Source organism: Bombina bombina, chromosome 8 (assembly GCF_027579735.1).
Source record: "Bombina bombina isolate aBomBom1 chromosome 8, aBomBom1.pri, whole genome shotgun sequence".
Classification (NCBI taxonomy): Eukaryota; Metazoa; Chordata; class Amphibia; order Anura; family Bombinatoridae; genus Bombina; species Bombina bombina.
In genome coordinates this window covers 194,388,679-194,413,218 of record NC_069506.1, presented here as the reverse complement: position 1 = coordinate 194,413,218, position 24,540 = coordinate 194,388,679, and the positions used below count along the sequence as shown (strand labels likewise).

The 24,540-nt window shown below is 43.4% G+C and overlaps 1 protein-coding gene across 1 annotated transcript in view; it reads left to right on the top strand.

Moving 5' to 3' along the window:
• Positions 1–24,540, top strand: part of LOC128638699 (carnitine O-palmitoyltransferase 1, liver isoform) — a 525,225-nt gene that overhangs the window by 273,929 nt on the left and 226,756 nt on the right. Inside the window, exon 7 of the mRNA XM_053690821.1 lies at positions 4,502–4,579. Coding sequence (XP_053546796.1) covers positions 4,502–4,579 — 78 coding nt within the window. The remainder of the gene's footprint in view (positions 1–4,501; positions 4,580–24,540) is intronic.

Genomic DNA, 24,540 nt, shown 5'->3' with positions numbered 1-24,540 from the left:
CACAAACGTCTGGCAGAGCATCCAGACGTCCAGGCCTTTTGTCAGGTTTTGGCTAGAATTAAGCCTGTGTTTAAAGCTGTTGCTCCTCCGTGGAGCTTAAACTTGGTTCTTACAGTTCTTCAGGGTGTTCCGTTTGAACCCCTTCATTCCATTGATATTAAGCTGTTATCTTGGAAAGTTTTGTTTTTGATGGCTATTTCCTCGGCTCGAAGAGTCTCTGAGTTATCTGCCTTACATTGTGATTCTCCTTATCTGATCTTTCATTCAGACAAGGTAGTTCTGCGTACTAAACCTGGGTTTTTACCTTAGGTTGTTTCTAACAGGAATATCAATCAAGAGATTGTTGTTCCATCTTTATGTCCTAATCCTTCTTCAAAGAAGGAACGTCTTTTGCATAATCTAGACGTGGTCCTTGCTCTGAAGTTCTACTTACAGGCAACTAAAGATTTTAGACAAACTTCTTCTCTGTTTGTCGTTTACTCTGGACAGAGGAGAGGTCAAAAGGCTTTGGCTACCTCTCTCTCTTTTTGGCTTCGTAGCATAATACGTTTAGCCTATGAGACTGCTGGACAGCAGCCTCCTGAAAGAATTACAGCTCATTCCACTAGAGCTGTGGCTTCCACCTGGGCCTTTAAGAATGAGGCCTCTGTTGAACGGATTTGCAAGGCTGCAACTTGGTCTTCACTGCATACTTTTTCCAAATTTTACAAATTTGACACTTTCGCTTCTTCGAGGCTGGTTTTGGGAGAAAGGTTCTACAGGCAGTGGTTCCTTCTGTTTAATGTTCCTGCCTTGTCCCTCCCATCATCCGTGTACTTAGCTTTGGTATTGGTATCCCATAAGTAATGGATGACCCGTGGACTGAACACACTTAACAAGAGAAAACATAATTTATACTTACCTGATAAATTTATTTCTCCTGTAGTGTGTTCAGTCCACGGCCCGCCCTGTCTTTTTCAGGCAGGTTCTAAATTTTAAAATTATAACTCCAGTCACCACTGCACCTTATAGTTTCTCCTTTCTCGTCTTGTTTCGGTCGAATGACTGGATATGACATGTGAGGGGAGGAGCTATATAGCAACTTGTGAGGGGAGGATCCTCTTGCAACTTCCTGTTGGGAAGGAGAATATATCCCATAAGTAATGGATGACCCGTGGACTGAACACACTACAAGAGAAATAAATTTATCAGGTAAGCATAAATTATGTTTTTTTTACTGAAAGGATGGTGGATTTGTGGCATAAACTTCCATTTGAGGTGGTAAACACAAAGACTGTAAAGGATTTAAAAAATGCCTGGGACATGCATAAGGCTATCCTAAGAAAAAAGTAACAAGTAATATGGGTTATCTTGATGGGCCTTTTGTTCTTATCTACCGTCAAATTCTATGTTTCATGTTCCCATCCACAGGGAACATCACAAGTTCCTGAGATTCGCCTTTCTAGACAAACCCTTTTAGTTTGTGGCTCTTACGTTTGGTCTTGCCACAGCTCCCAGAATTTTCTCAAAGGTTGTGGGGGCTCTCTTGGCAGTGATCGGGTCTCGGGGAATTACAGTGGTGCCCTACCTGAACGACATATTGGTTCAGGCGCCATCTTTTCAACAAGCAAACTCTCATACAGAGATCTTGTCTTTTCTACATTCCCACGGATGGAAAGTGAATCTGGAAAAGGGTTCCATTGTTCCAGCTACAAGGGTGGTTTTCTTAGGAACCATAATAGATTCCCTATCTATAAAAACAATTGTGACAGAGGTCAGAAAATCCAAGATTCTTTCCTCTTGCCTCTCTCTTCAGCCTACTGTTTGGCCGTCAGTAGCTCATTGTATGGAGGTAATTGGTCTGATGGTCGCGTCTATGGACATCATTTCCTTTGTTCAATTCCATTTGAGAGCTCTGCGGTTATGCATGCTCAGACAATGGAACGGAGACCATTCAGTTCTGTCTTAAGAGGATAGATCTAGACCAGTCGACAATAGACTCTCGTGGTGGCTTGCTCAGGAGCATCTGTCTCAGGGCATATGCTTCCAGAGACCTTCCTGGGTGATTGTAACCACGGACGCCAGACTGCTGGCGGAGGAGCAGTCTGGGACTTGTTAAAGGCGCAGGGACTATGAACTCGGGAGGAGTCTGCTCTCCCAATAAACATCTTGGAGTTGAGAACGATTTACAATGCTCTGATGGCTTGGCCTCAAATGTCTTTAGCCCGGTCGGACAACATCACCTCAGTGACTTACATCAACCACCAGCGAGGAACTCAAAATTCCTTAGCCATGAAGGAGGTGGCACTGATTATTCAGTGGGCAGAAGCTCACAATTGTTTATCTGCCATCCACATTCCTGGAGTGGACAACTGGGAAGCGGATTTCCTGAGCAGACAGACATTTCATCCAAGGGAGTGGGCTCTCCATCTGTAGTTGTTCTCCAGGTTAACCGTCAAATAGGAGGTGCCGGAGTTGGATCTGATGGGGTCTCGGCAGAACACCAAGCTTCCAAGGTACAGTTCAAGGTCAAGAGATCCTTAGGCCGCTCTGATAGATGCTCTGGTGGTTCCTTGGGATTTCGGTCTAGCATACCTGTTTCCTCTGTTTGCGCTCCTTCCACAAGTTATTGCTCGTATCAAACAAGAGAGAGCATCAGTAATTCTAATAGCTCATGCATGGCCTCGAAGGATCTGGTATGCATACCTATTGAAGATGTCATCTCGGCTGCCTTGGAGGTTGCCTCTGAGGAAGGACCTTCTAACTCAGGGTCCATTTCTCCATCCAAATCTCGTTTCTATGAAGCTGACTGTTTGGAGATTGAATGCTTAGTTCTGTCTAAGCGTGGATTTTCTGAGTCGGTCATCGAGACAATGATCCAGGCTCGCAAGCCTGTTACTCGAAAAATTTACCATAAGGTATGGCGTAAATACCTTTATTGGTGTGAATCTAAGGGCTACTCTTGGAGTAGGGTCAGGATTCCTAGAATTTTGTCTTTTCCCCGGGAAAGTCTAGAGAAAGGGTTGTCAGTCAGTTCTCTGAAAGGTCAGATATCTGCTTTATCTATTTTGTTACACAAGCGTCTGGTGGATGTGCCAGATGTTCAATCTTTTTGTCAGGCCCTGGTCAGAATCAGGCCTGTGTTGAAACCTGTTGCTCCTCCTTGAGCCTTAATCTTGTTCTTAAAGTTTTGCAGCAGGCTCCTTTTGAGCCAATGCATTCTATAGATATTAAGTTGCTATCTTGGAAGTTTTTGTTTCTTATTGCTATCTCTTCTGCTCTGAGAGTTTCGGAACTCTCGCCTTTGCAGTGTGATTCGCCTTACCTTATCTTTTTATGCGGATAAGGCGCTTCTCCATACTAAATTGGGGTTTATTCCAAAAGTGGTTTTGGATAGAAATATTAATCAGGAAATTGTTGTTCCTTCTCTCTGTCCCAATCCTTCTTCTCATAAAGAAGTCTGTTGCACAATTTGGATGTTGTGCATGCTCTAAAATTCTACCTACAGGCTCTCCATATCTTACCTGATAAATTTCTTTCTTTCCGGATATGGAGAGTCCACGACCCCACCCTTTATTAAGACATTTATTTTTTTACTAAACCTCAGGCACCTCTACACCTTTGTTATTCCTTTTTCATTTCCCTTCGGTCAAATGACTGGGGATTCTGGGTAGGGGAGTGACACTTAACAGCTTTGCTGTGGTGCTATTTGCCTCCTCCTGCTGGCCAGGAGTGATATTCCCACTAGTAATTGAATGACGTTGTGGACTCTCCATATCTGGAAAGAAAGAAATGTATCAGGTACGCATAAATTGTGTTATGATTGTCTTGACCCTAATTACTAATGGACTTCACTGCTTGTGTGTTTCCCAGGAGTAATGGATCGTGGACTCTCACCACCTGTATGAAAGAAAACATAATTTAGGCTTTCCTGATAAATTCATTTCGTTCATGGTGGTGAGAGTCCACAAGACCTCATACTGTTTTTTTCTGGCTGTACCTTTATTTTTTATTTTTTCCATGCTCCTTTTTGTTGCTTTTATTACTTTTTCCACATTTTTTTTTTTTAAAAGCCAGGTTAAAGGGTCATGAAACCCACATTTTTTCTTTCATGATTTAGATAGAGCATGTAATTTTAAACAACTTTCTCATTTACTTCATTTATTTAATTTGCTTCATTCTCTTGTTATACTTTGCTGAAATGCATATCTAGATAGGCTCAGTAGCTGCTGATTGGTTGCTGCCCATAGATGCCTTGTGTGATTGGCTCACCCATATACATTGATATTTCTTCAACAAAGGATAGCTAAAGAATGAAGAAAATTAAATAATAGAAGTAAATTTGAATGTTGTTTAAAATTATATTCTCTATCTGAATCATGAAAGAAAATGTTTGGGTTAAGTGTCCCTTTAAGTACATGAATGTGATTAGCCTTTGGTAAACAAACCAGCAAATTAATATTTTAGGATACAACAATATTATTTGCATAATATGATAATAATATACTTTGTTTTGTATCAGGTTAGCGATTGGTGGGAAGAATATATCTACTTGCGTGGAAGGGGGCCCATCATGGTGAACAGCAACTATTATGCAATGGTATGTATTTGCAATTATTAGGATCCTAATGTATAAAAATTACATATGTTTTTAGATAGTAATAGATTTTGTGAATATCTTAACTTTTCTATACAATTGTATTAAAAAGGTTGGCTTGAGATCATCACCTGTTACTCACCTGGTGCTAATCTGAGCAGTACACTCCCCTGCACAAGGTTAATTGACAAAAAAACATGCACACTGTACATATGCACCAGTTATCAACTGCTAAGACTCAGACAGCAGTACTGGTAGTGGTGTATTTATAATGCAGTTGTACTGGAGTGCTTTAAAATACTATGATGCTGCTGTACAGCCCCAACATACTATTTCTCCAACATAGGTGTGTCCGGTCCACGGCGTCATCCTTACTTGTGGGATATTCTCTTCCCCAACAGGAAATGGCAAAGAGCCCAGCAAAGCTGGTCACATGATCCCTCCTAGGCTCCGCCTACCCCAGTCATTCTCTTTGCCGTTGTACAGGCAACATCTCCACGGAGATGGCTTAGAGTTTTTTAGTGTTTAACTGTAGTTTTTATTATTCAATCAAGAGTTTGTTATTTTGAAATAGTGCTGGTATGTACTATTTACTCAGAAACAGAAAAGAGATGAAGATTTCTGTTTGTATGAGGAAAATGATTTTAGCAACCGTCACTAAAATCCATGGCTGTTCCACACAGGACTGTTGAGAGCAATTAACTTCAGTTGGGGGAACAGTGAGCAGTCTCTTGCTGCTTGAGGTATGACACATTCTAACAAGACGATGTAATGCTGGAAGCTGTCATTTTCCCTCTGGGATCCGGTAAGCCATGTTTATTACGATTGTAAATAAGGGCTTCAAAAAGGGCTTATTAAGACTGTAGACTTTTTTTGGGCTAAATCGATTGATTATTAACACATATTTAGCCTTGAGGAATCATTTTATCTGGGTATTTTGATATAATAATATCGGCAGGCACTGTTTTAGACACCTTATTCTTTAGGGGCTTTCCCAAAGCATAGGCAGAGCCTCATTTTCGCGCCGGTGTTGCGCACTTGTTTTTGAGAGGCATGGCATGCAGTCGCATGTGAGAGGAGCTCTGATACTTAGAAAAGACTTTCTGAAGGCGTCATTTGGTATCGTATTCCCCTTGGGGCTTGGTTGGGTCTCAGCAAAGCAGATACCAGGGACTGTAAAGGGGTTAAAGTTAAAAACGGCTCCGGTTCCGTTATTTTAAGGGTTAAAGCTTCCAAATTTGGTGTGCAATACTTTTAAGGCTTTAAGACACTGTGGTGAAAATTTGGTGAATTTTGAACAATTCCTTCATGTTTTTTCGCATTTGCAGTAAAAAAGTGTGTTCAGTTTAAAATTTAAAGTGACAGTAACGGTTTTATTTTAAAACGTTTTTTGTACTTTGTTATCAAGTTTATGCCTGTTTAACATGTCTGAACTACCAGATAGACTGTGTTCTGAATGTGGGGAAGCCAGAATTCCTATTCATTTAAATAAATGTGATTTATGTGACAATGACAATGATGCCCAAGATGATTCCTCAAGTGAGGGGAGTAAGCATGGTACTGCATCATTCCCTCCTTCGTCTACACGAGTCTTGCCCACTCAGGAGGCCCCTAGTACATCTAGCGCGCCAATACTCCTTACTATGCAACAATTAACGGCTGTAATGGATAATTCTGTCAAAAACATTTTAGCCAAAATGAACACTTATCAGCGTAAGCGCGACTGCTCTGTTTTAGATACTGAAGAGCATGACGACGCTGATATTAATATTTCTGAAGGGCCTCTAACTCAGTCTGATGGGGCCAGGGAGGTTTTGTCTGAGGGAGAAATTACTGATTCAGGGAACATTTCTCAACAAGCTGAACCTGATGTGATTGCATTTAAATTTAAGTTGGAACATCTCCGCATTCTGCTTAAGGAGGTATTATCCACTCTGGATGATTGTGACAAGTTGGTCATCCCAGAGAAACTATGTAAAATGGACAAGTTCCTAGAGGTGCCGGGGCTCCCAGAAGCTTTTCCTATACCCAAGCGGGTGGCGGACATTGTTAATAAAGAATGGGAAAGGCCCGGTATTCCTTTCGTCCCTCCCCCCATATTTAAAAAATTGTTTCCTATGGTCGACCCCAGAAAGGACTTATGGCAGACAGTCCCCAAGGTCGAGGGAGCGGTTTCCACTTTAAACAAACGCACCACTATACCCATAGAGGATAGTTGTGCTTTCAAAGATCCTATGGATAAAAAATTAGAAGGTTTGCTTAAAAAGATGTTTGTTCAGCAGGGTTACCTTCTACAACCAATTTCATGCATTGTCCCTGTCGCTACAGCCGCATGTTTCTGGTTCGATGAGCTGATAAAGGCGGTCGACAGTGATTCTCCTCCTTATGAGGAGATTATGGACAGAATCAATGCTCTCAAATTGGCTAATTCTTTCACCCTAGACGCCACTTTGCAATTGGCTAGGTTAGCGGCTAAGAATTCTGGGTTTGCTATTGTGGCGCGCAGAGCGCTTTGGTTGAAATCTTGGTCGGCTGATGCGTCTTCCAAGAACAAGCTACTTAACATTCCTTTCAAGGGGAAAACGCTGTTTGGCCCTGACTTGAAAGAGATTATCTCGGATATCACTGGGGGTAAGGGCCACGCCCTTCCTCAGGATCGGCCTTTCAAGGCAAAAAATAAACCTAATTTTCGTCCCTTTCGTAGAAACGGACCAGCCCAAGGTGCTACGTCCTCTAAGCAAGAGGGTAATACTTCTCAAGCCAAGCCAGCTTGGAGACCAATGCAAGGCTGGAACAAGGGAAAGCAGGCCAAGAAACCTGCCACTGCTACCAAGACAGCATGAAATGTTGGCCCCCGATCCGGGACCGGATCTGGTGGGGGGCAGACTCTCTCTCTTCGCTCAGGCTTGGGCAAGAGATGTTCTGGATCCTTGGGCGCTAGAGATAGTCTCCCAAGGTTATCTTCTGGAATTCAAGGGACTTCCCCCAAGGGGGAGGTTCCACAGGTCTCAGTTGTCTTCAGACCACATAAAAAGACAGGCATTCTTACATTGTGTAGAAGACCTGTTAAAAATGGGAGTGATTCATCCCGTTCCATTAAGAGAACAAGGGATGGGGTTCTACTCCAATCTGTTTATAGTTCCCAAAAAAGAGGGAACGTTCAGACCAATCTTAGATCTCAAGATCTTAAACAAGTTTCTCAAGGTTCCATCGTTCAAGATGGAAACCATTCGAACTATTCTTCCTTCCATCCAGGAAGGTCAATTCATGACCACGGTGGATTTAAAGGATGCGTATCTACATATTCCTATCCACAAGGAACATCATCGGTTCCTGAGGTTCGCATTCCTGGACAAACATTACCAGTTCGTGGCGCTTCCTTTCGGATTAGCCACTGCTCCAAGGATTTTCACAAAGGTACTAGGGTCCCTTCTAGCTGTGCTAAGACCAAGGGGCATTGCTGTAGTACCTTACTTGGACGACATTCTGATTCAAGCGTCGTCCCTTCCTCAAGCAAAGGCCCACACGGACATTGTCCTGGCCTTTCTCAGATCTCACGGATGGAAAGTGAACGTGGAAAAGAGTTCTCTATCTCCGTCAACAAGGGTTCCCTTCTTGGGAACAATAATAGACTCCTTAGAAATGAGGATTTTTCTGACAGAGGCCAGAAAAACAAAACTTCTAGACTCTTGTCGGATACTTCATTCCGTTCCTCTTCCTTCCATAGCTCAGTGCATGGAAGTGATCGGGTTGATGGTAGCGGCAATGGACATAGTTCCTTTTGCACGCATTCATCTAAGACCATTACAACTGTGCATGCTCAGTCAGTGGAATGGGGACTATACAGACTTGTCTCCGAAGATACAAGTAAATCAGAAGACCAGAGACTCACTCCGTTGGTGGCTGTCCCTGGACAACCTGTCACGAGGGATGACATTCCGCAGACCAGAGTGGGTCATTGTCACGACCGAAGCCAGTCTGATGGGCTGGGGCGCGGTCTGGGGATCCCTGAAAGCTCAGGGTCTTTGGTCTCGGGAAGAATCTCTTCTACCGATAAATATTCTGGACTGAGAGCGATATTCAATGCTCTCAAGGCTTGGCCTCAGCTAGCGAGGGCCAAGTTCATACGGTTTCAATCAGACAACATGACAACTGTTGCGTACATCAACCATCAGGGGGGAACAAGGAGTTCCCTGGCGATGGAAGAAGTGACCAAAATCATTCTATGGGCGGAGTCTCACTCCTGCCACCTGTCTGCTATCCACATCCCAGGAGTGGAAAATTGGGAAGCGGATTTTCTGAGTCGTCAGACATTGCATCCGGGGGAGTGGGAACTCCATCCGGAAATCTTTGCCCAAGTCACTCAGCTGTGGGGCATTCCAGACATGGATCTGATGGCCTCTCGTCAGAACTTCAAAGTTCCTTGCTACGGGTCTAGATCCAGGGATCCCAAGGCGGCTCTAGTGGATGCACTAGTAGCACCTTGGACCTTCAAACTAGCTTATGTGTTCCCGCCGTTTCCTCTCATCCCCAGGCTGGTAGCCAGGATCAATCAGGAGAGGGCGTCGGTGATCTTGATAGCTCCTGCGTGGCCACGCAGGACTTGGTATGCAGATCTGGGGAATATGTCATCGGCTCCTCCTTGGAAGCTACCTTTGAGACGAGACCTTCTTGTTCAGGGTCCGTTCGAACATCCGAATCTGGTTTCACTCCAGCTGACTGCTTGGAGATTGAACGCTTGATCTTAGCGAAGCGAGGGTTCTCAGATTCTGTTATCGATACTCTTGTTCAGGCCAGAAAGCCTGTAACTAGAAAGATTTACCACAAAATTTGGAAAAAATATATCTGTTGGTGTGAATCTAAAGGATTCCCTTGGGACAAGGTTAAGATTCCTAGGATTCTATCCTTCCTTCAAGAAGGATTGGAAAAAGGATTATCTGCAAGTTCCCTGAAGGGACAGATTTCTGCCTTGTCTGTGTTACTTCACAAAAAGCTGGCCGCTGTGCCAGATGTTCAAGCCTTTGTTCAGGCTCTGGTTAGAATTAAGCCTGTTTACAAACCTTTGACTCCTCCTTGGAGTCTCAATTTAGTTCTTTCAGTTCTTCAGGGGGTTCCGTTTGAACCCTTGCATTCCGTTGATATTAAGTTATTATCTTGGAAAGTTTTGTTTTTAGTTGCAATTTCTTCTGCTAGAAGAGTTTCAGAATTATCTGCTCTGCAGTGTTCTCCTCCTTATCTGGTGTTCCATGCAGATAAGGTGGTTTTACGTACTAAACCTGGTTTTCTTCCAAAAGTTGTTTCTAACAAAAACATTAACCAGGAGATTATCGTACCTTCTCTATGTCCGAAACCAGTTTCAAAGAAGGAACGTTTGTTGCACAATTTGGATGTTGTTCGCGCTCTAAAATTCTATTTAGATGCTACAAAGGATTTTAGACAAACATCTTCCTTGTTTGTTGTTTATTCCGGTAAACGGAGAGGTCAAAAAGCAACTTCTACCTCTCTCTCTTTTTGGATTAAAAGCATCATCAGATTGGCTTACGAGACTGCCGGACGGCAGCCTCCCGAAAGAATCACAGCTCATTCCACTAGGGCTGTGGCTTCCACATGGGCCTTCAAGAACGAGGCTTCTGTTGATCAGATATGTAGGGCAGCGACTTGGTCTTCACTGCACACGTTTACCAAATTTTACAAGTTTGATACTTTTGCTTCTTCTGAGGCTATTTTTGGGAGAAAGGTTTTGCAAGCCGTGGTGCCTTCCATTTAGGTGACCTGATTTGCTCCCTCCCTTCATCCGTGTCCTAAAGCTTCGGTATTGGTTCCCACAAGTAAGGATGACGCCGTGGACCGGACACACCTATGTTGGAGAAAACAGAATTTATGTTTACCTGATAAATTACTTTCTCCAACGGTGTGTCCGGTCCACGGCCCGCCCTGGTTTTATTAATCAGGTCTGATAATTTATTTTCTTTAACTACAGTCACCACGGTACCATATGGTTTCTCCTATGCAAATATTCCTCCTTAACGTCGGTCGAATGACTGGGGTAGGCGGAGCCTAGGAGGGATCATGTGACCAGCTTTGCTGGGCTCTTTGCCATTTCCTGTTGGGGAAGAGAATATCCCACAAGTAAGGATGACGCCGTGGACCGGACACACCGTTGGAGAAAGTAATTTATCAGGTAAACATAAATTCTGTTTTTACCTTTATCTCCCTTTCAATAAGTTGCATCTGATGGGCTTTAAATATTTTCAGTGTTTTATGCATGTCTATTGAGCATATGTCGTTAAGTGTAATATATTGTCACTGACCGACTGTTAAATTTATAAAAAATTTGGGGGATATCAGTATAGCCTAATATATTTAACTGTGAAATTATAGTTTTTCTAGGTATATATTTTAGTAAAAAAAATACTACAAAATATATCAGTCTGTTTCATTGTTGTAATAAAAGAAAGCACTAAGCAGTGGCTTTTACTATAAATCATAGAAATCAATTGCAATATGTATTATTCATAATTTTAACAGGATTTTACCTTTATTTTTTATAACATTTGTGCAGTGTCCATTACTTCCTGTCACAGCTCTACAAGGGGACAGGGACCTCTACAGGAAGGCATCTAACTTGATGTCATGAATCTACTAGAGTAGAAGTTTTCAGTATGTCTGCTCCCTTATCTAGCTGTAGGCAGGGGCTACACTGTGAATATCTCGGTGCTCATTTGGCAAAAAAACAAGTTTACTATTTTTACTAAATAAGCACTGTTTCATATCCTTTTAAATTCTTACGCCTAGATTTAGAGTTCTGCGTTAGCCGTCCAAACCAGTGTTAGGGGGTCCTAACGCTGGTTTTTACTGCCCGCTGGTATTTAGAGTCAGTCATGAAAGGGCCTAACGCTCACTTTCCAGACGCGACTTTTCCATACCGCAGATCCCCTTACGTCAATTGCGTATCCTATCTTTCTCCTACATTGGTGTGTCCGGTCCATGGCTTCATCCTTACTTGTGGGATATTCTCATTCCCTACAGGAAATGGCAAATAGAGCACACAGCAAAAGCTGTCCATATAGCCCCCCCTCTGGCTCCACCCCCAGTCATTCTCTTTGCCGCTCTGAACAAGTAGCATCTCCACGGGGACGGTAAAGAGTATGTGGTGTTAGTTGTAGTTTTTTATTTCTTCTATCAAGAGTTTGTTATTTTAAAATAGTGCCGGTTTGTACTATTTACTCTACAACAGAAAGTGATGAAGATTTCTGTTAAAAGAGTATGATTTTAGCACCAGTAACTAAAATCCATTGCTGTTCCCACGCAGGACTGTTGAAACTAGAGAACTTCAGTTGGGGGGAACAGTTTGCAGACTTATCTGCTTCAGGTATGACCAGTCTCTTTTCTAACAAGACCTAGTAATGCTAGAAGACTGTCAGTTTTCCCTTATGGGGTCGGTAAGCCATTTCTCCAACATAGGTGTGTCCGGTCCACGGCGTCATCCTTACTTGTGGGATATTCTCTTCCCCAACAGGAAATGGCAAAGAGCCCAGCAAAGCTGGTCACATGATCCCTCCTAGGCTCCGCCTACCCCAGTCATTCTCTTTGCCGTTGTACAGGCAACATCTCCACGGAGATGGCTTAGAGTTTTTTAGTGTTTAACTGTAGTTTTTATTATTCAATCAAGAGTTTGTTATTTTGAAATAGTGCTGGTATGTACTATTTACTCAGAAACAGAAAAGAGATGAAGATTTCTGTTTGTATGAGGAAAATGATTTTAGCAACCGTCACTAAAATCCATGGCTGTTCCACACAGGACTGTTGAGAGCAATTAACTTCAGTTGGGGGAACAGTGAGCAGTCTCTTGCTGCTTGAGGTATGACACATTCTAACAAGACGATGTAATGCTGGAAGCTGTCATTTTCCCTCTGGGATCCGGTAAGCCATGTTTATTACGATTGTAAATAAGGGCTTCAAAAAGGGCTTATTAAGACTGTAGACTTTTTTTGGGCTAAATCGATTGATTATTAACACATATTTAGCCTTGAGGAATCATTTTATCTGGGTATTTTGATATAATAATATCGGCAGGCACTGTTTTAGACACCTTATTCTTTAGGGGCTTTCCCAAAGCATAGGCAGAGCCTCATTTTCGCGCCGGTGTTGCGCACTTGTTTTTGAGAGGCATGGCATGCAGTCGCATGTGAGAGGAGCTCTGATACTTAGAAAAGACTTTCTGAAGGCGTCATTTGGTATCGTATTCCCCTTGGGGCTTGGTTGGGTCTCAGCAAAGCAGATACCAGGGACTGTAAAGGGGTTAAAGTTAAAAACGGCTCCGGTTCCGTTATTTTAAGGGTTAAAGCTTCCAAATTTGGTGTGCAATACTTTTAAGGCTTTAAGACACTGTGGTGAAAATTTGGTGAATTTTGAACAATTCCTTCATGTTTTTTCGCATTTGCAGTAAAAAAGTGTGTTCAGTTTAAAATTTAAAGTGACAGTAACGGTTTTATTTTAAAACGTTTTTTGTACTTTGTTATCAAGTTTATGCCTGTTTAACATGTCTGAACTACCAGATAGACTGTGTTCTGAATGTGGGGAAGCCAGAATTCCTATTCATTTAAATAAATGTGATTTATGTGACAATGACAATGATGCCCAAGATGATTCCTCAAGTGAGGGGAGTAAGCATGGTACTGCATCATTCCCTCCTTCGTCTACACGAGTCTTGCCCACTCAGGAGGCCCCTAGTACATCTAGCGCGCCAATACTCCTTACTATGCAACAATTAACGGCTGTAATGGATAATTCTGTCAAAAACATTTTAGCCAAAATGAACACTTATCAGCGTAAGCGCGACTGCTCTGTTTTAGATACTGAAGAGCATGACGACGCTGATATTAATATTTCTGAAGGGCCTCTAACTCAGTCTGATGGGGCCAGGGAGGTTTTGTCTGAGGGAGAAATTACTGATTCAGGGAACATTTCTCAACAAGCTGAACCTGATGTGATTGCATTTAAATTTAAGTTGGAACATCTCCGCATTCTGCTTAAGGAGGTATTATCCACTCTGGATGATTGTGACAAGTTGGTCATCCCAGAGAAACTATGTAAAATGGACAAGTTCCTAGAGGTGCCGGGGCTCCCAGAAGCTTTTCCTATACCCAAGCGGGTGGCGGACATTGTTAATAAAGAATGGGAAAGGCCCGGTATTCCTTTCGTCCCTCCCCCCATATTTAAAAAATTGTTTCCTATGGTCGACCCCAGAAAGGACTTATGGCAGACAGTCCCCAAGGTCGAGGGAGCGGTTTCCACTTTAAACAAACGCACCACTATACCCATAGAGGATAGTTGTGCTTTCAAAGATCCTATGGATAAAAAATTAGAAGGTTTGCTTAAAAAGATGTTTGTTCAGCAGGGTTACCTTCTACAACCAATTTCATGCATTGTCCCTGTCGCTACAGCCGCATGTTTCTGGTTCGATGAGCTGATAAAGGCGGTCGACAGTGATTCTCCTCCTTATGAGGAGATTATGGACAGAATCAATGCTCTCAAATTGGCTAATTCTTTCACCCTAGACGCCACTTTGCAATTGGCTAGGTTAGCGGCTAAGAATTCTGGGTTTGCTATTGTGGCGCGCAGAGCGCTTTGGTTGAAATCTTGGTCGGCTGATGCGTCTTCCAAGAACAAGCTACTTAACATTCCTTTCAAGGGGAAAACGCTGTTTGGCCCTGACTTGAAAGAGATTATCTCGGATATCACTGGGGGTAAGGGCCACGCCCTTCCTCAGGATCGGCCTTTCAAGGCAAAAAATAAACCTAATTTTCGTCCCTTTCGTAGAAACGGACCAGCCCAAGGTGCTACGTCCTCTAAGCAAGAGGGTAATACTTCTCAAGCCAAGCCAGCTTGGAGACCAATGCAAGGCTGGAACAAGGGAAAGCAGGCCAAGAAACCTGCCACTGCTACCAAGACAGCATGAAATGTTGGCCCCCGATCCGGGACCGGATCTGGTGGGGGGCAGACTCTCTCTCTTCGCTCAGGCTTGGGCAAGAGATGTTCTGGATCCTTGGGCGCTAGAGATAGTCTCCCAAGGTTATCTTCTGGAATTCAAGGGACTTCCCCCAAGGGGGAGGTTCCACAGGTCTCAGTTGTCTTCAGACCACATAAAAAGACAGGCATTCTTACATTGTGTAGAAGACCTGTTAAAAATGGGAGTGATTCATCCCGTTCCATTAAGAGAACAAGGGATGGGGTTCTACTCCAATCTGTTTATAGTTCCCAAAAAAGAGGGAACGTTCAGACCAATCTTAGATCTCAAGATCTTAAACAAGTTTCTCAAGGTTCCATCGTTCAAGATGGAAACCATTCGAACTATTCTTCCTTCCATCCAGGAAGGTCAATTCATGACCACGGTGGATTTAAAGGATGCGTATCTACATATTCCTATCCACAAGGAACATCATCGGTTCCTGAGGTTCGCATTCCTGGACAAACATTACCAGTTCGTGGCGCTTCCTTTCGGATTAGCCACTGCTCCAAGGATTTTCACAAAGGTACTAGGGTCCCTTCTAGCTGTGCTAAGACCAAGGGGCATTGCTGTAGTACCTTACTTGGACGACATTCTGATTCAAGCGTCGTCCCTTCCTCAAGCAAAGGCCCACACGGACATTGTCCTGGCCTTTCTCAGATCTCACGGATGGAAAGTGAATGTGGAAAAGAGTTCTCTATCTCCGTCAACAAGGGTTCCCTTCTTGGGAACAATAATAGACTCCTTAGAAATGAGGATTTTTCTGACAGAGGCCAGAAAAACAAAACTTCTAGACTCTTGTCGGATACTTCATTCCGTTCCTCTTCCTTCCATAGCTCAGTGCATGGAAGTGATCGGGTTGATGGTAGCGGCAATGGACATAGTTCCTTTTGCACGCATTCATCTAAGACCATTACAACTGTGCATGCTCAGTCAGTGGAATGGGGACTATACAGACTTGTCTCCGAAGATACAAGTAAATCAGAAGACCAGAGACTCACTCCGTTGGTGGCTGTCCCTGGACAACCTGTCACGAGGGATGACATTCCGCAGACCAGAGTGGGTCATTGTCACGACCGAAGCCAGTCTGATGGGCTGGGGCGCGGTCTGGGGATCCCTGAAAGCTCAGGGTCTTTGGTCTCGGGAAGAATCTCTTCTACCGATAAATATTCTGGACTGAGAGCGATATTCAATGCTCTCAAGGCTTGGCCTCAGCTAGCGAGGGCCAAGTTCATACGGTTTCAATCAGACAACATGACAACTGTTGCGTACATCAACCATCAGGGGGGAACAAGGAGTTCCCTGGCGATGGAAGAAGTGACCAAAATCATTCTATGGGCGGAGTCTCACTCCTGCCACCTGTCTGCTATCCACATCCCAGGAGTGGAAAATTGGGAAGCGGATTTTCTGAGTCGTCAGACATTGCATCCGGGGGAGTGGGAACTCCATCCGGAAATCTTTGCCCAAGTCACTCAGCTGTGGGGCATTCCAGACATGGATCTGATGGCCTCTCGTCAGAACTTCAAAGTTCCTTGCTACGGGTCTAGATCCAGGGATCCCAAGGCGGCTCTAGTGGATGCACTAGTAGCACCTTGGACCTTCAAACTAGCTTATGTGTTCCCGCCGTTTCCTCTCATCCCCAGGCTGGTAGCCAGGATCAATCAGGAGAGGGCGTCGGTGATCTTGATAGCTCCTGCGTGGCCACGCAGGACTTGGTATGCAGATCTGGGGAATATGTCATCGGCTCCTCCTTGGAAGCTACCTTTGAGACGAGACCTTCTTGTTCAGGGTCCGTTCGAACATCCGAATCTGGTTTCACTCCAGCTGACTGCTTGGAGATTGAACGCTTGATCTTATCGAAGCGAGGGTTCTCAGATTCTGTTATCGATACTCTTGTTCAGGCCAGAAAGCCTGTAACTAGAAAGATTTACCACAAAATTTGGAAAAAATATATCTGTTGGTGTGAATCTAAAGGATTCCCTTGGGACAAGGTTAAGATTCCTAGGATTCTATCCTTCCTTCAAGAAGGATTGGAAAAAGGATTATCTGCAAGTTCCCTGAAGGGACAGATTTCTGCCTTGTCTGTGTTACTTCACAAAAAGCTGGCCGCTGTGCCAGATGTTCAAGCCTTTGTTCAGGCTCTGGTTAGAATTAAGCCTGTTTACAAACCTTTGACTCCTCCTTGGAGTCTCAATTTAGTTCTTTCAGTTCTTCAGGGGGTTCCGTTTGAACCCTTGCATTCCGTTGATATTAAGTTATTATCTTGGAAAGTTTTGTTTTTAGTTGCAATTTCTTCTGCTAGAAGAGTTTCAGAATTATCTGCTCTGCAGTGTTCTCCTCCTTATCTGGTGTTCCATGCAGATAAGGTGGTTTTACGTACTAAACCTGGTTTTCTTCCAAAAGTTGTTTCTAACAAAAACATTAACCAGGAGATTATCGTACCTTCTCTATGTCCGAAACCAGTTTCAAAGAAGGAACGTTTGTTGCACAATTTGGATGTTGTTCGCGCTCTAAAATTCTATTTAGATGCTACAAAGGATTTTAGACAAACATCTTCCTTGTTTGTTGTTTATTCCGGTAAACGGAGAGGTCAAAAAGCAACTTCTACCTCTCTCTCTTTTTGGATTAAAAGCATCATCAGATTGGCTTACGAGACTGCCGGACGGCAGCCTCCCGAAAGAATCACAGCTCATTCCACTAGGGCTGTGGCTTCCACATGGGCCTTCAAGAACGAGGCTTCTGTTGATCAGATATGTAGGGCAGCGACTTGGTCTTCACTGCACACGTTTACCAAATTTTACAAGTTTGATACTTTTGCTTCTTCTGAGGCTATTTTTGGGAGAAAGGTTTTGCAAGCCGTGGTGCCTTCCATTTAGGTGACCTGATTTGCTCCCTCCCTTCATCCGTGTCCTAAAGCTTTGGTATTGGTTCCCACAAGTAAGGATGACGCCGTGGACCGGACACACCTATGTTGGAGAAAACAGAATTTATGTTTACCTGATAAATTACTTTCTCCAACGGTGTGTCCGGTCCACGGCCCGCCCTGGTTTTATTAATCAGGTCTGATAATTTATTTCTTCTGTTATGTGTGATCAGTCCACGGGTCATCATTACTTCTGGGATATAACTCCTCCCCAACAGGAAATGCAAGAGGATTCACCCAGCAGAGCTGCATATAGCTCCTCCCCTCTACGTCAGTCCCAGTCATTCTCTTGCACCCAACGACTAGATAGGATGTGTGAGAGGACTATGGTGATTATACTTAGTTTTTATGACTTCAATCAAAAGTTTGTTATTTTAAAATAGCACCGGAGCGTGTTATTACTTCTCTGGCAGAGTTTGAGGAAGAATCTGACAGAGATTTTTTACTATGATTTTAACCGGAGTCGTTAAGATCATATTGCTGTTCTCGACCATCTGAGGGAGGTAAAGGCTTCAGATCAGGGGACAGCGGGCAGATGAATCTGCATTGAGGTATGTGGCAGTTTTTATTTTCTGAATGGAATTGATGAGAAAAGCCTGCCATACCGTTAAAATGACATGTATGTATACACTTCAGTATTCTGGGGATGGTATTTCACCGGAACTACTGTGTTAAGGTCACTAATCCTTTTAATAACTATTCTCATGTTAAACGTTTTTGCTGGAATGTAGAATCGTTTACATTGCTGAGGTACTGTGTGAATAAATGTTTGGGCATTATTTTCCACTTGGCAGTTTTTTGCTTTAATTGTGACAGTTTCGTTTCTCTTCACTGCTGTGTGGGAGAGGGAGGGGCCGTTTTTGGCGCTCTTTGCTACGCATCAAAAAATTCCAGTCAGCTACTTTTATATGTCCTGCATGATCCGGTTCATTTCTGACAGATCTCAGGGGTCTTCAAACTTCTTTGAAGGGAGGTAAATTCTCTCAGCAGAGCTGTGAGAATTCTTATAGTGACTGTGTATAAAAAAAAAAAAAAAAAAAAAAAAAAAAAAAAAAAAAAAAAAAAAAAACGTTGTTTTGTTTTCTTATGTACAAATTTAATTAGTGTTGTTTTTTACTAATGGGAACAAACCTTTGCTAAAAGTTGTGTTGTTTTAAAATTTGATGCAATAACTGTTTTTCAGTTCATTATTTCAACTGTCATTTAATCGTTAGTACCTCTTTGAGGCACAGTACGTTTTTTGCTAAAAAAGATTATAACCAAGTTGTAAGTTTTTTGCTAGTGTGTTAAACATGTCTGACTCAGAGGAAGATATCTGTGTCATTTGTTCCAATGCCAAGGTGGAGCCCAATAGAAATTTATGTACTAACTGTATTGATGCTACTTTAAATAAAAGTCAATCTGTACAATGTGAACAAATTTCACCAAACAGCGAGGGGAGAGTTATGCCGACTAACTCGCCTCACGCGACAGTACCTGCATCTCCCGCCCGGGAGGTGCGTGATATTTTGGCGCCTAGTACATCTGGGCGGCCATTACAGATAACATTACAAGATATGGCTACTGTTATGACTGAAGTTTTGTCTAAATTACCTGAACTAAGAGGCAAGCGTGATCACTCTGGGGTGAGAACAGAGTGCGCTGACAATGCTAGGGCCATGTCTGATACTGCGTCACAGCTCGCAGAGCATGAGGACGGAGAGCTTCATTCTGTGGGTGACGGTTCTGATCCAAACAGATTGGACTCAGATATTTCAAATTTTAAATTTAAATTGGAGAACCTCCGTGTACTACTAGGGGAGGTCTTAGCAGCTCTCAACGATTGTAACACTGTTGCAATACCAGAGAAACTGTGTAGGTTGGATAAATACTTTGCGGTACCGGCGAGTACTGACGTTTTTCCTATACCTAAGAGACTAACTGAAATTGTTACTAAGGAGTGGGATAGACCCGGTGTGCCGTTCTCACCCCCTCCAATATTTAGAAAGATGTTTCCAATAGACGCCACCACTCGGGACTTATGGCAAACGGTCCCCAAGGTGGAGGGAGCAGTTTCTACTTTAGCTAAGCGTACCACTATCCCGGTGGAGGATAGCTGTGCTTTCTCAGATCCAATGGATAAAAAATTAGAGGGTTACCTTAAGAAAATGTTTGTTCAACAAGGTTTTATATTACAACCCCTTGCATGTATCGCGCCGATTACGGCTGCGGCAGCATTTTGGATTGAGTCGCTTGAAGAGAACCTTAGTTCCTCTACGCTAGACGACATTACGGACAGGCTTAGAGTCCTTAAACTAGCTAATTCTTTCATTTCGGAGGCCGTAGTACATTTAACCAAACTTACGGCTAAGAACTCAGGATTCGCCATACAGGCACGCAGGGCACTGTGGCTAAAATCCTGGTCAGCTGATGTTACTTCTAAGTCCAAATTACTTAATATACCTTTCAAGGGGCAGTCCTTATTCGGGCCCGGTTTGAAAGAAATTATCGCTGACATTACGGGAGGTAAGGGCCACGCCCTACCTCAAGACAAGGCCAAAGCTAAGGCTAGACAGTCTAATTTTCGTCCCTTTCGGAATTTCAAAACAGGAGCAGCATCAACCTCCACTGCACCAAAACAGGAAGGAGCTGTTGCTCGTTACAGGCAAGGCTGGAAGCCTAACCAGTCCTGGAACAAAAGCAAGCAGGCCAGGAAACCTGCTGCTGCCCCAAAGACAGCATGAACCGAGAGCCCCCGATCCGGGACCGGATCTAGTAGGGGGCAGACTCTCTCTCTTCGCCCAGGCCTGGGCAAGAGATGTTCAGGATCCCTGGGCACTAGAGATCATATCTCAGGGATACCTTCTAGACTTCAAATTATCTCCCCCAAGAGGGAGATTTCATCTGTCAAGGTTGTCAACAAACCAGATAAAGAAAGAAGCGTTTCTACGCTGCGTACAAGATCTGTTAACAATGGGAGTGATCCATCCGGTTCCGTGGTCGGAACAAGGACAAGGGTTCTACTCAAACCTGTTTGTGGTTCCCAAAAAAGAGGGAACTTTCAGGCCAATCTTAGATTTAAAGACTCTAAACAAATTACTAAGAGTTCCATCGTTCAAAATGGAAACTATTCGGACTATTTTACCCATGATCCAAGAGGGTCAGTACATGACCACAGTGGATTTAAAGGATGCTTACCTTCACATACCGATCCACAAAGATCATCACCGGTATCTAAGGTTTGCCTTCTTAGACAGGCACTACCAGTTTGTAGCTCTTCCATTCGGATTGGCTACGGCTCCAAGAATCTTCACAAAGGTTCTGGGTGCCCTTCTAGCGGTACTAAGACCGCGAGGGATTTCGGTAGCTCCGTACCTAGACGACATTCTAATACAAGCTTCAAGCTTTCAAACTGCCAAGTCTCATACAGAGTTAGTTCTGGCATTTCTAAGGTCGCATGGATGGAAAGTGAACGAAAAGAAGAGTTCTCTCTTTCCTCTCACAAGAGTTCCATTCTTGGGGACTCTTATAGATTCTGTAGAAATGAAGATTTACCTGACAGAAGACAGGTTAACAAAACTTCAAAATGCATGCCGCGTCCTTCATTCCATTCAACACCCGTCAGTAGCTCAATGCATGGAGGTGATCGGCTTAATGGTAGCGGCAATGGACATAGTACCTTTTGCACGCCTACACCTCAGACCGCTGCAACTATGCATGCTAAGTCAGTGGAATGGGGATTACTCAGATTTGTCCCCTACTCTGAATCTGAATCAAGAGACCAGAAATTCTCTTCTATGGTGGCTTCATCGGCCACACCTGTCCAGGGGAATGCCATTCAGCAGGCCAGACTGGACAATTGTAACAACAGACGCCAGCCTACTAGGTTGGGGCGCTGTCTGGAATTCTCTGAAGGCTCAGGGACTATGGAATCAGGAGGAGAGTCTCCTTCCAATAAACATTCTGGAATTGAGAGCAGTTCTCAATGCCCTTCTGGCTTGGCCCCAGTTAATAACTCGGGGGTTCATCAGGTTTCAGTCGGACAACATCACGACTGTAGCTTACATCAACCATCAGGGAGGGACAAGAAGCTCCCTAGCAATGATGGAAGTATCAAAGATAATTCGCTGGGCAGAGTCTCACTCTTGCCACCTGTCAGCAATCCACATCCCGGGAGTGGAGAACTGGGAGGCGGATTTCTTGAGTCGCCAGACTCTTCATCCGGGGGAGTGGGAACTTCATCCGGAGGTCTTTGCCCAAATACTTCGACGTTGGGGCAAACCAGAGATAGATCTCATGGCGTCTCGCCAGAACGCCAAACTTCCTCGCTACGGGTCCAGATCCAGGGATCCGGGAGCAGTTCTGATAGATGCTTTGACAGCACCTTGGAACTTCAGGATGGCTTATGTGTTTCCACCCTTCCCGCTGCTTCCTCGATTGATTGCCAAAATCAAACAGGAGAGAGCATCAGTAATTCTAATAGCACCTGCTTGGCCACGCAGGACTTGGTATGCAGATCTAGTGGACATGTCATCCTGTCCGCCTTGGTCTCTACCTCTGAGACAGGACCTTCTGATACAGGGTCCATTCAAACATCAAAATCTAACTTCTCTGAAGCTGACTGCTTGGAAATTGAACGCTTGATTTTATCAAAACGTGGTTTTTCTGAGTCGGTTATTGATACCCTGATTCAGGCTAGGAAGCCTGTTACCAGAAGGATTTACCATAAAATATGGCGGAAATACCTATACTGGTGCGAATCCAAAGGTTACTCCTGGAGTAAGGTTAGGATCGCTAGGATATTGTCTTTTCTACAAGAAGGTTTAGAAAAGGGTTTATCAGCTAGTTCATTAAAGGGACAGATTTCAGCTCTGTCCATCTTGTTACACAGACGTCTGTCAGAAAATCCAGACGTCCAGTCCTTTTGTCAGGCTTTAGCTAGGATCAAGCCTGTGTTTAAAGCTGTTGCTCCACCATGGAGTTTAAACTTAGTTCTTAACGTTTTACAGGGTGTTCCGTTTGAACCCCTTCATTCCATTGATATAAAAATGTTATCTTGGAAAGTTCTGTTTTTAATGGCTATTTCCTCGGCTCGAAGAGTCTCTGAGTTATCAGCCTTACATTGTGATTCCCCTTATCTGATTTTTCACTCAGACAAGGTAGTTCTGCGTACTAAACCTGGGTTCTTACCTAAGGTAGTCACTAACAGGAACATCAATCAAGAGATTGTTGTCCCATCCTTGTGTCCAAATCCTTCTTCAAAGAAGGAACGTCTTTTACACAATCTGGATGTAGTTCGTGCCCTCAAGTTCTACTTGCAGGCAACTAAAGATTTTCGCCAAACTTCTTCCTTGTTTGTCGTTTACTCTGGACAGAGGAGAGGTCAAAAAGCTTCTGCTACCTCTCTCTCTTTTTGGCTTCGTAGCATAATACGTTTAGCCTATGAGACTGCTGGACAGCAGCCTCCTGAAAGAATTACAGCTCACTCCACTAGAGCTGTGGCTTCCACTTGGGCCTTTAAGAATGAGGCCTCTGTTGAACAGATTTGCAAGGCTGCAACTTGGTCTTCGCTTCATACTTTTTCCAAATTTTACAAATTTGACACTTTTGCTTCTTCGGAGGCTATTTTTGGGAGAAAGGTTCTTCAGGCAGTGGTTCCTTCTGTATAATGAGCCTGCCTATCCCTCCCGTCATCCGTGTACTTTTGCTTTGGTATTGGTATCCCAGAAGTAATGATGACCCGTGGACTGATCACACATAACAGAAGAAAACATAATTTATGCTTACCTGATAAATTCCTTTCTTCTGTTGTGTGATCAGTCCACGGCCCGCCCTGTTTTAAGGCAGGTAAATATCTTTTAAATTATACTCCAGTCACCACTTCACCCTTGGTTACTCCTTTCTCGTTGTTTCTTGGTCGAATGACTGGGACTGACGTAGAGGGGAGGAGCTATATGCAGCTCTGCTGGGTGAATCCTCTTGCATTTCCTGTTGGGGAGGAGTTATATCCCAGAAGTAATGATGACCCGTGGACTGATCACACAACAGAAGAAAGGAATTTATCAGGTAAGCATAAATTATGTTTTTCTTTAACTACAGTCACCACGGTACCATATGGTTTCTCCTATGCAAATATTCCTCCTTAACGTCGGTCGAATGACTGGGGTAGGCGGAGCCTAGGAGGGATCATGTGACCAGCTTTGCTGGGCTCTTTGCCATTTCCTGTTGGGGAAGAGAATATCCCACAAGTAAGGATGACGCCGTGGACCGGACACACCGTTGGAGAAAGTAATTTATCAGGTAAACATAAATTCTGTTTTTACCTTTATCTCCCTTTCAATAAGTTGCATCTGATGGGCTTTAAATATTTTCAGTGTTTTATGCATGTCTATTGAGCATATGTCGTTAAGTGTAATATATTGTCACTGACCGACTGTTAAATTTATAAAAAATTTGGGGGATATCAGTATAGCCTAATATATTTAACTGTGAAATTATAGTTTTTCTAGGTATATATTTTAGTAAAAAAAATACTACAAAATATATCAGTCTGTTTCATTGTTGTAATAAAAGAAAGCACTAAGCAGTGGCTTTTACTATAAATCATAGAAATCAATTGCAATATGTATTATTCATAATTTTAACAGGATTTTACCTTTATTTTTTATAACATTTGTGCAGTGTCCATTACTTCCTGTCACAGCTCTACAAGGGGACAGGGACCTCTACAGGAAGGCATCTAACTTGATGTCATGAATCTACTAGAGTAGAAGTTTTCAGTATGTCTGCTCCCTTATCTAGCTGTAGGCAGGGGCTACACTGTGAATATCTCGGTGCTCATTTGGCAAAAAAACAAGTTTACTATTTTTACTAAATAAGCACTGTTTCATATCCTTTTAAATTCTTACGCCTAGATTTAGAGTTCTGCGTTAGCCGTCCAAACCAGTGTTAGGGGGTCCTAACGCTGGTTTTTACTGCCCGCTGGTATTTAGAGTCAGTCATGAAAGGGCCTAACGCTCACTTTCCAGACGCGACTTTTCCATACCGCAGATC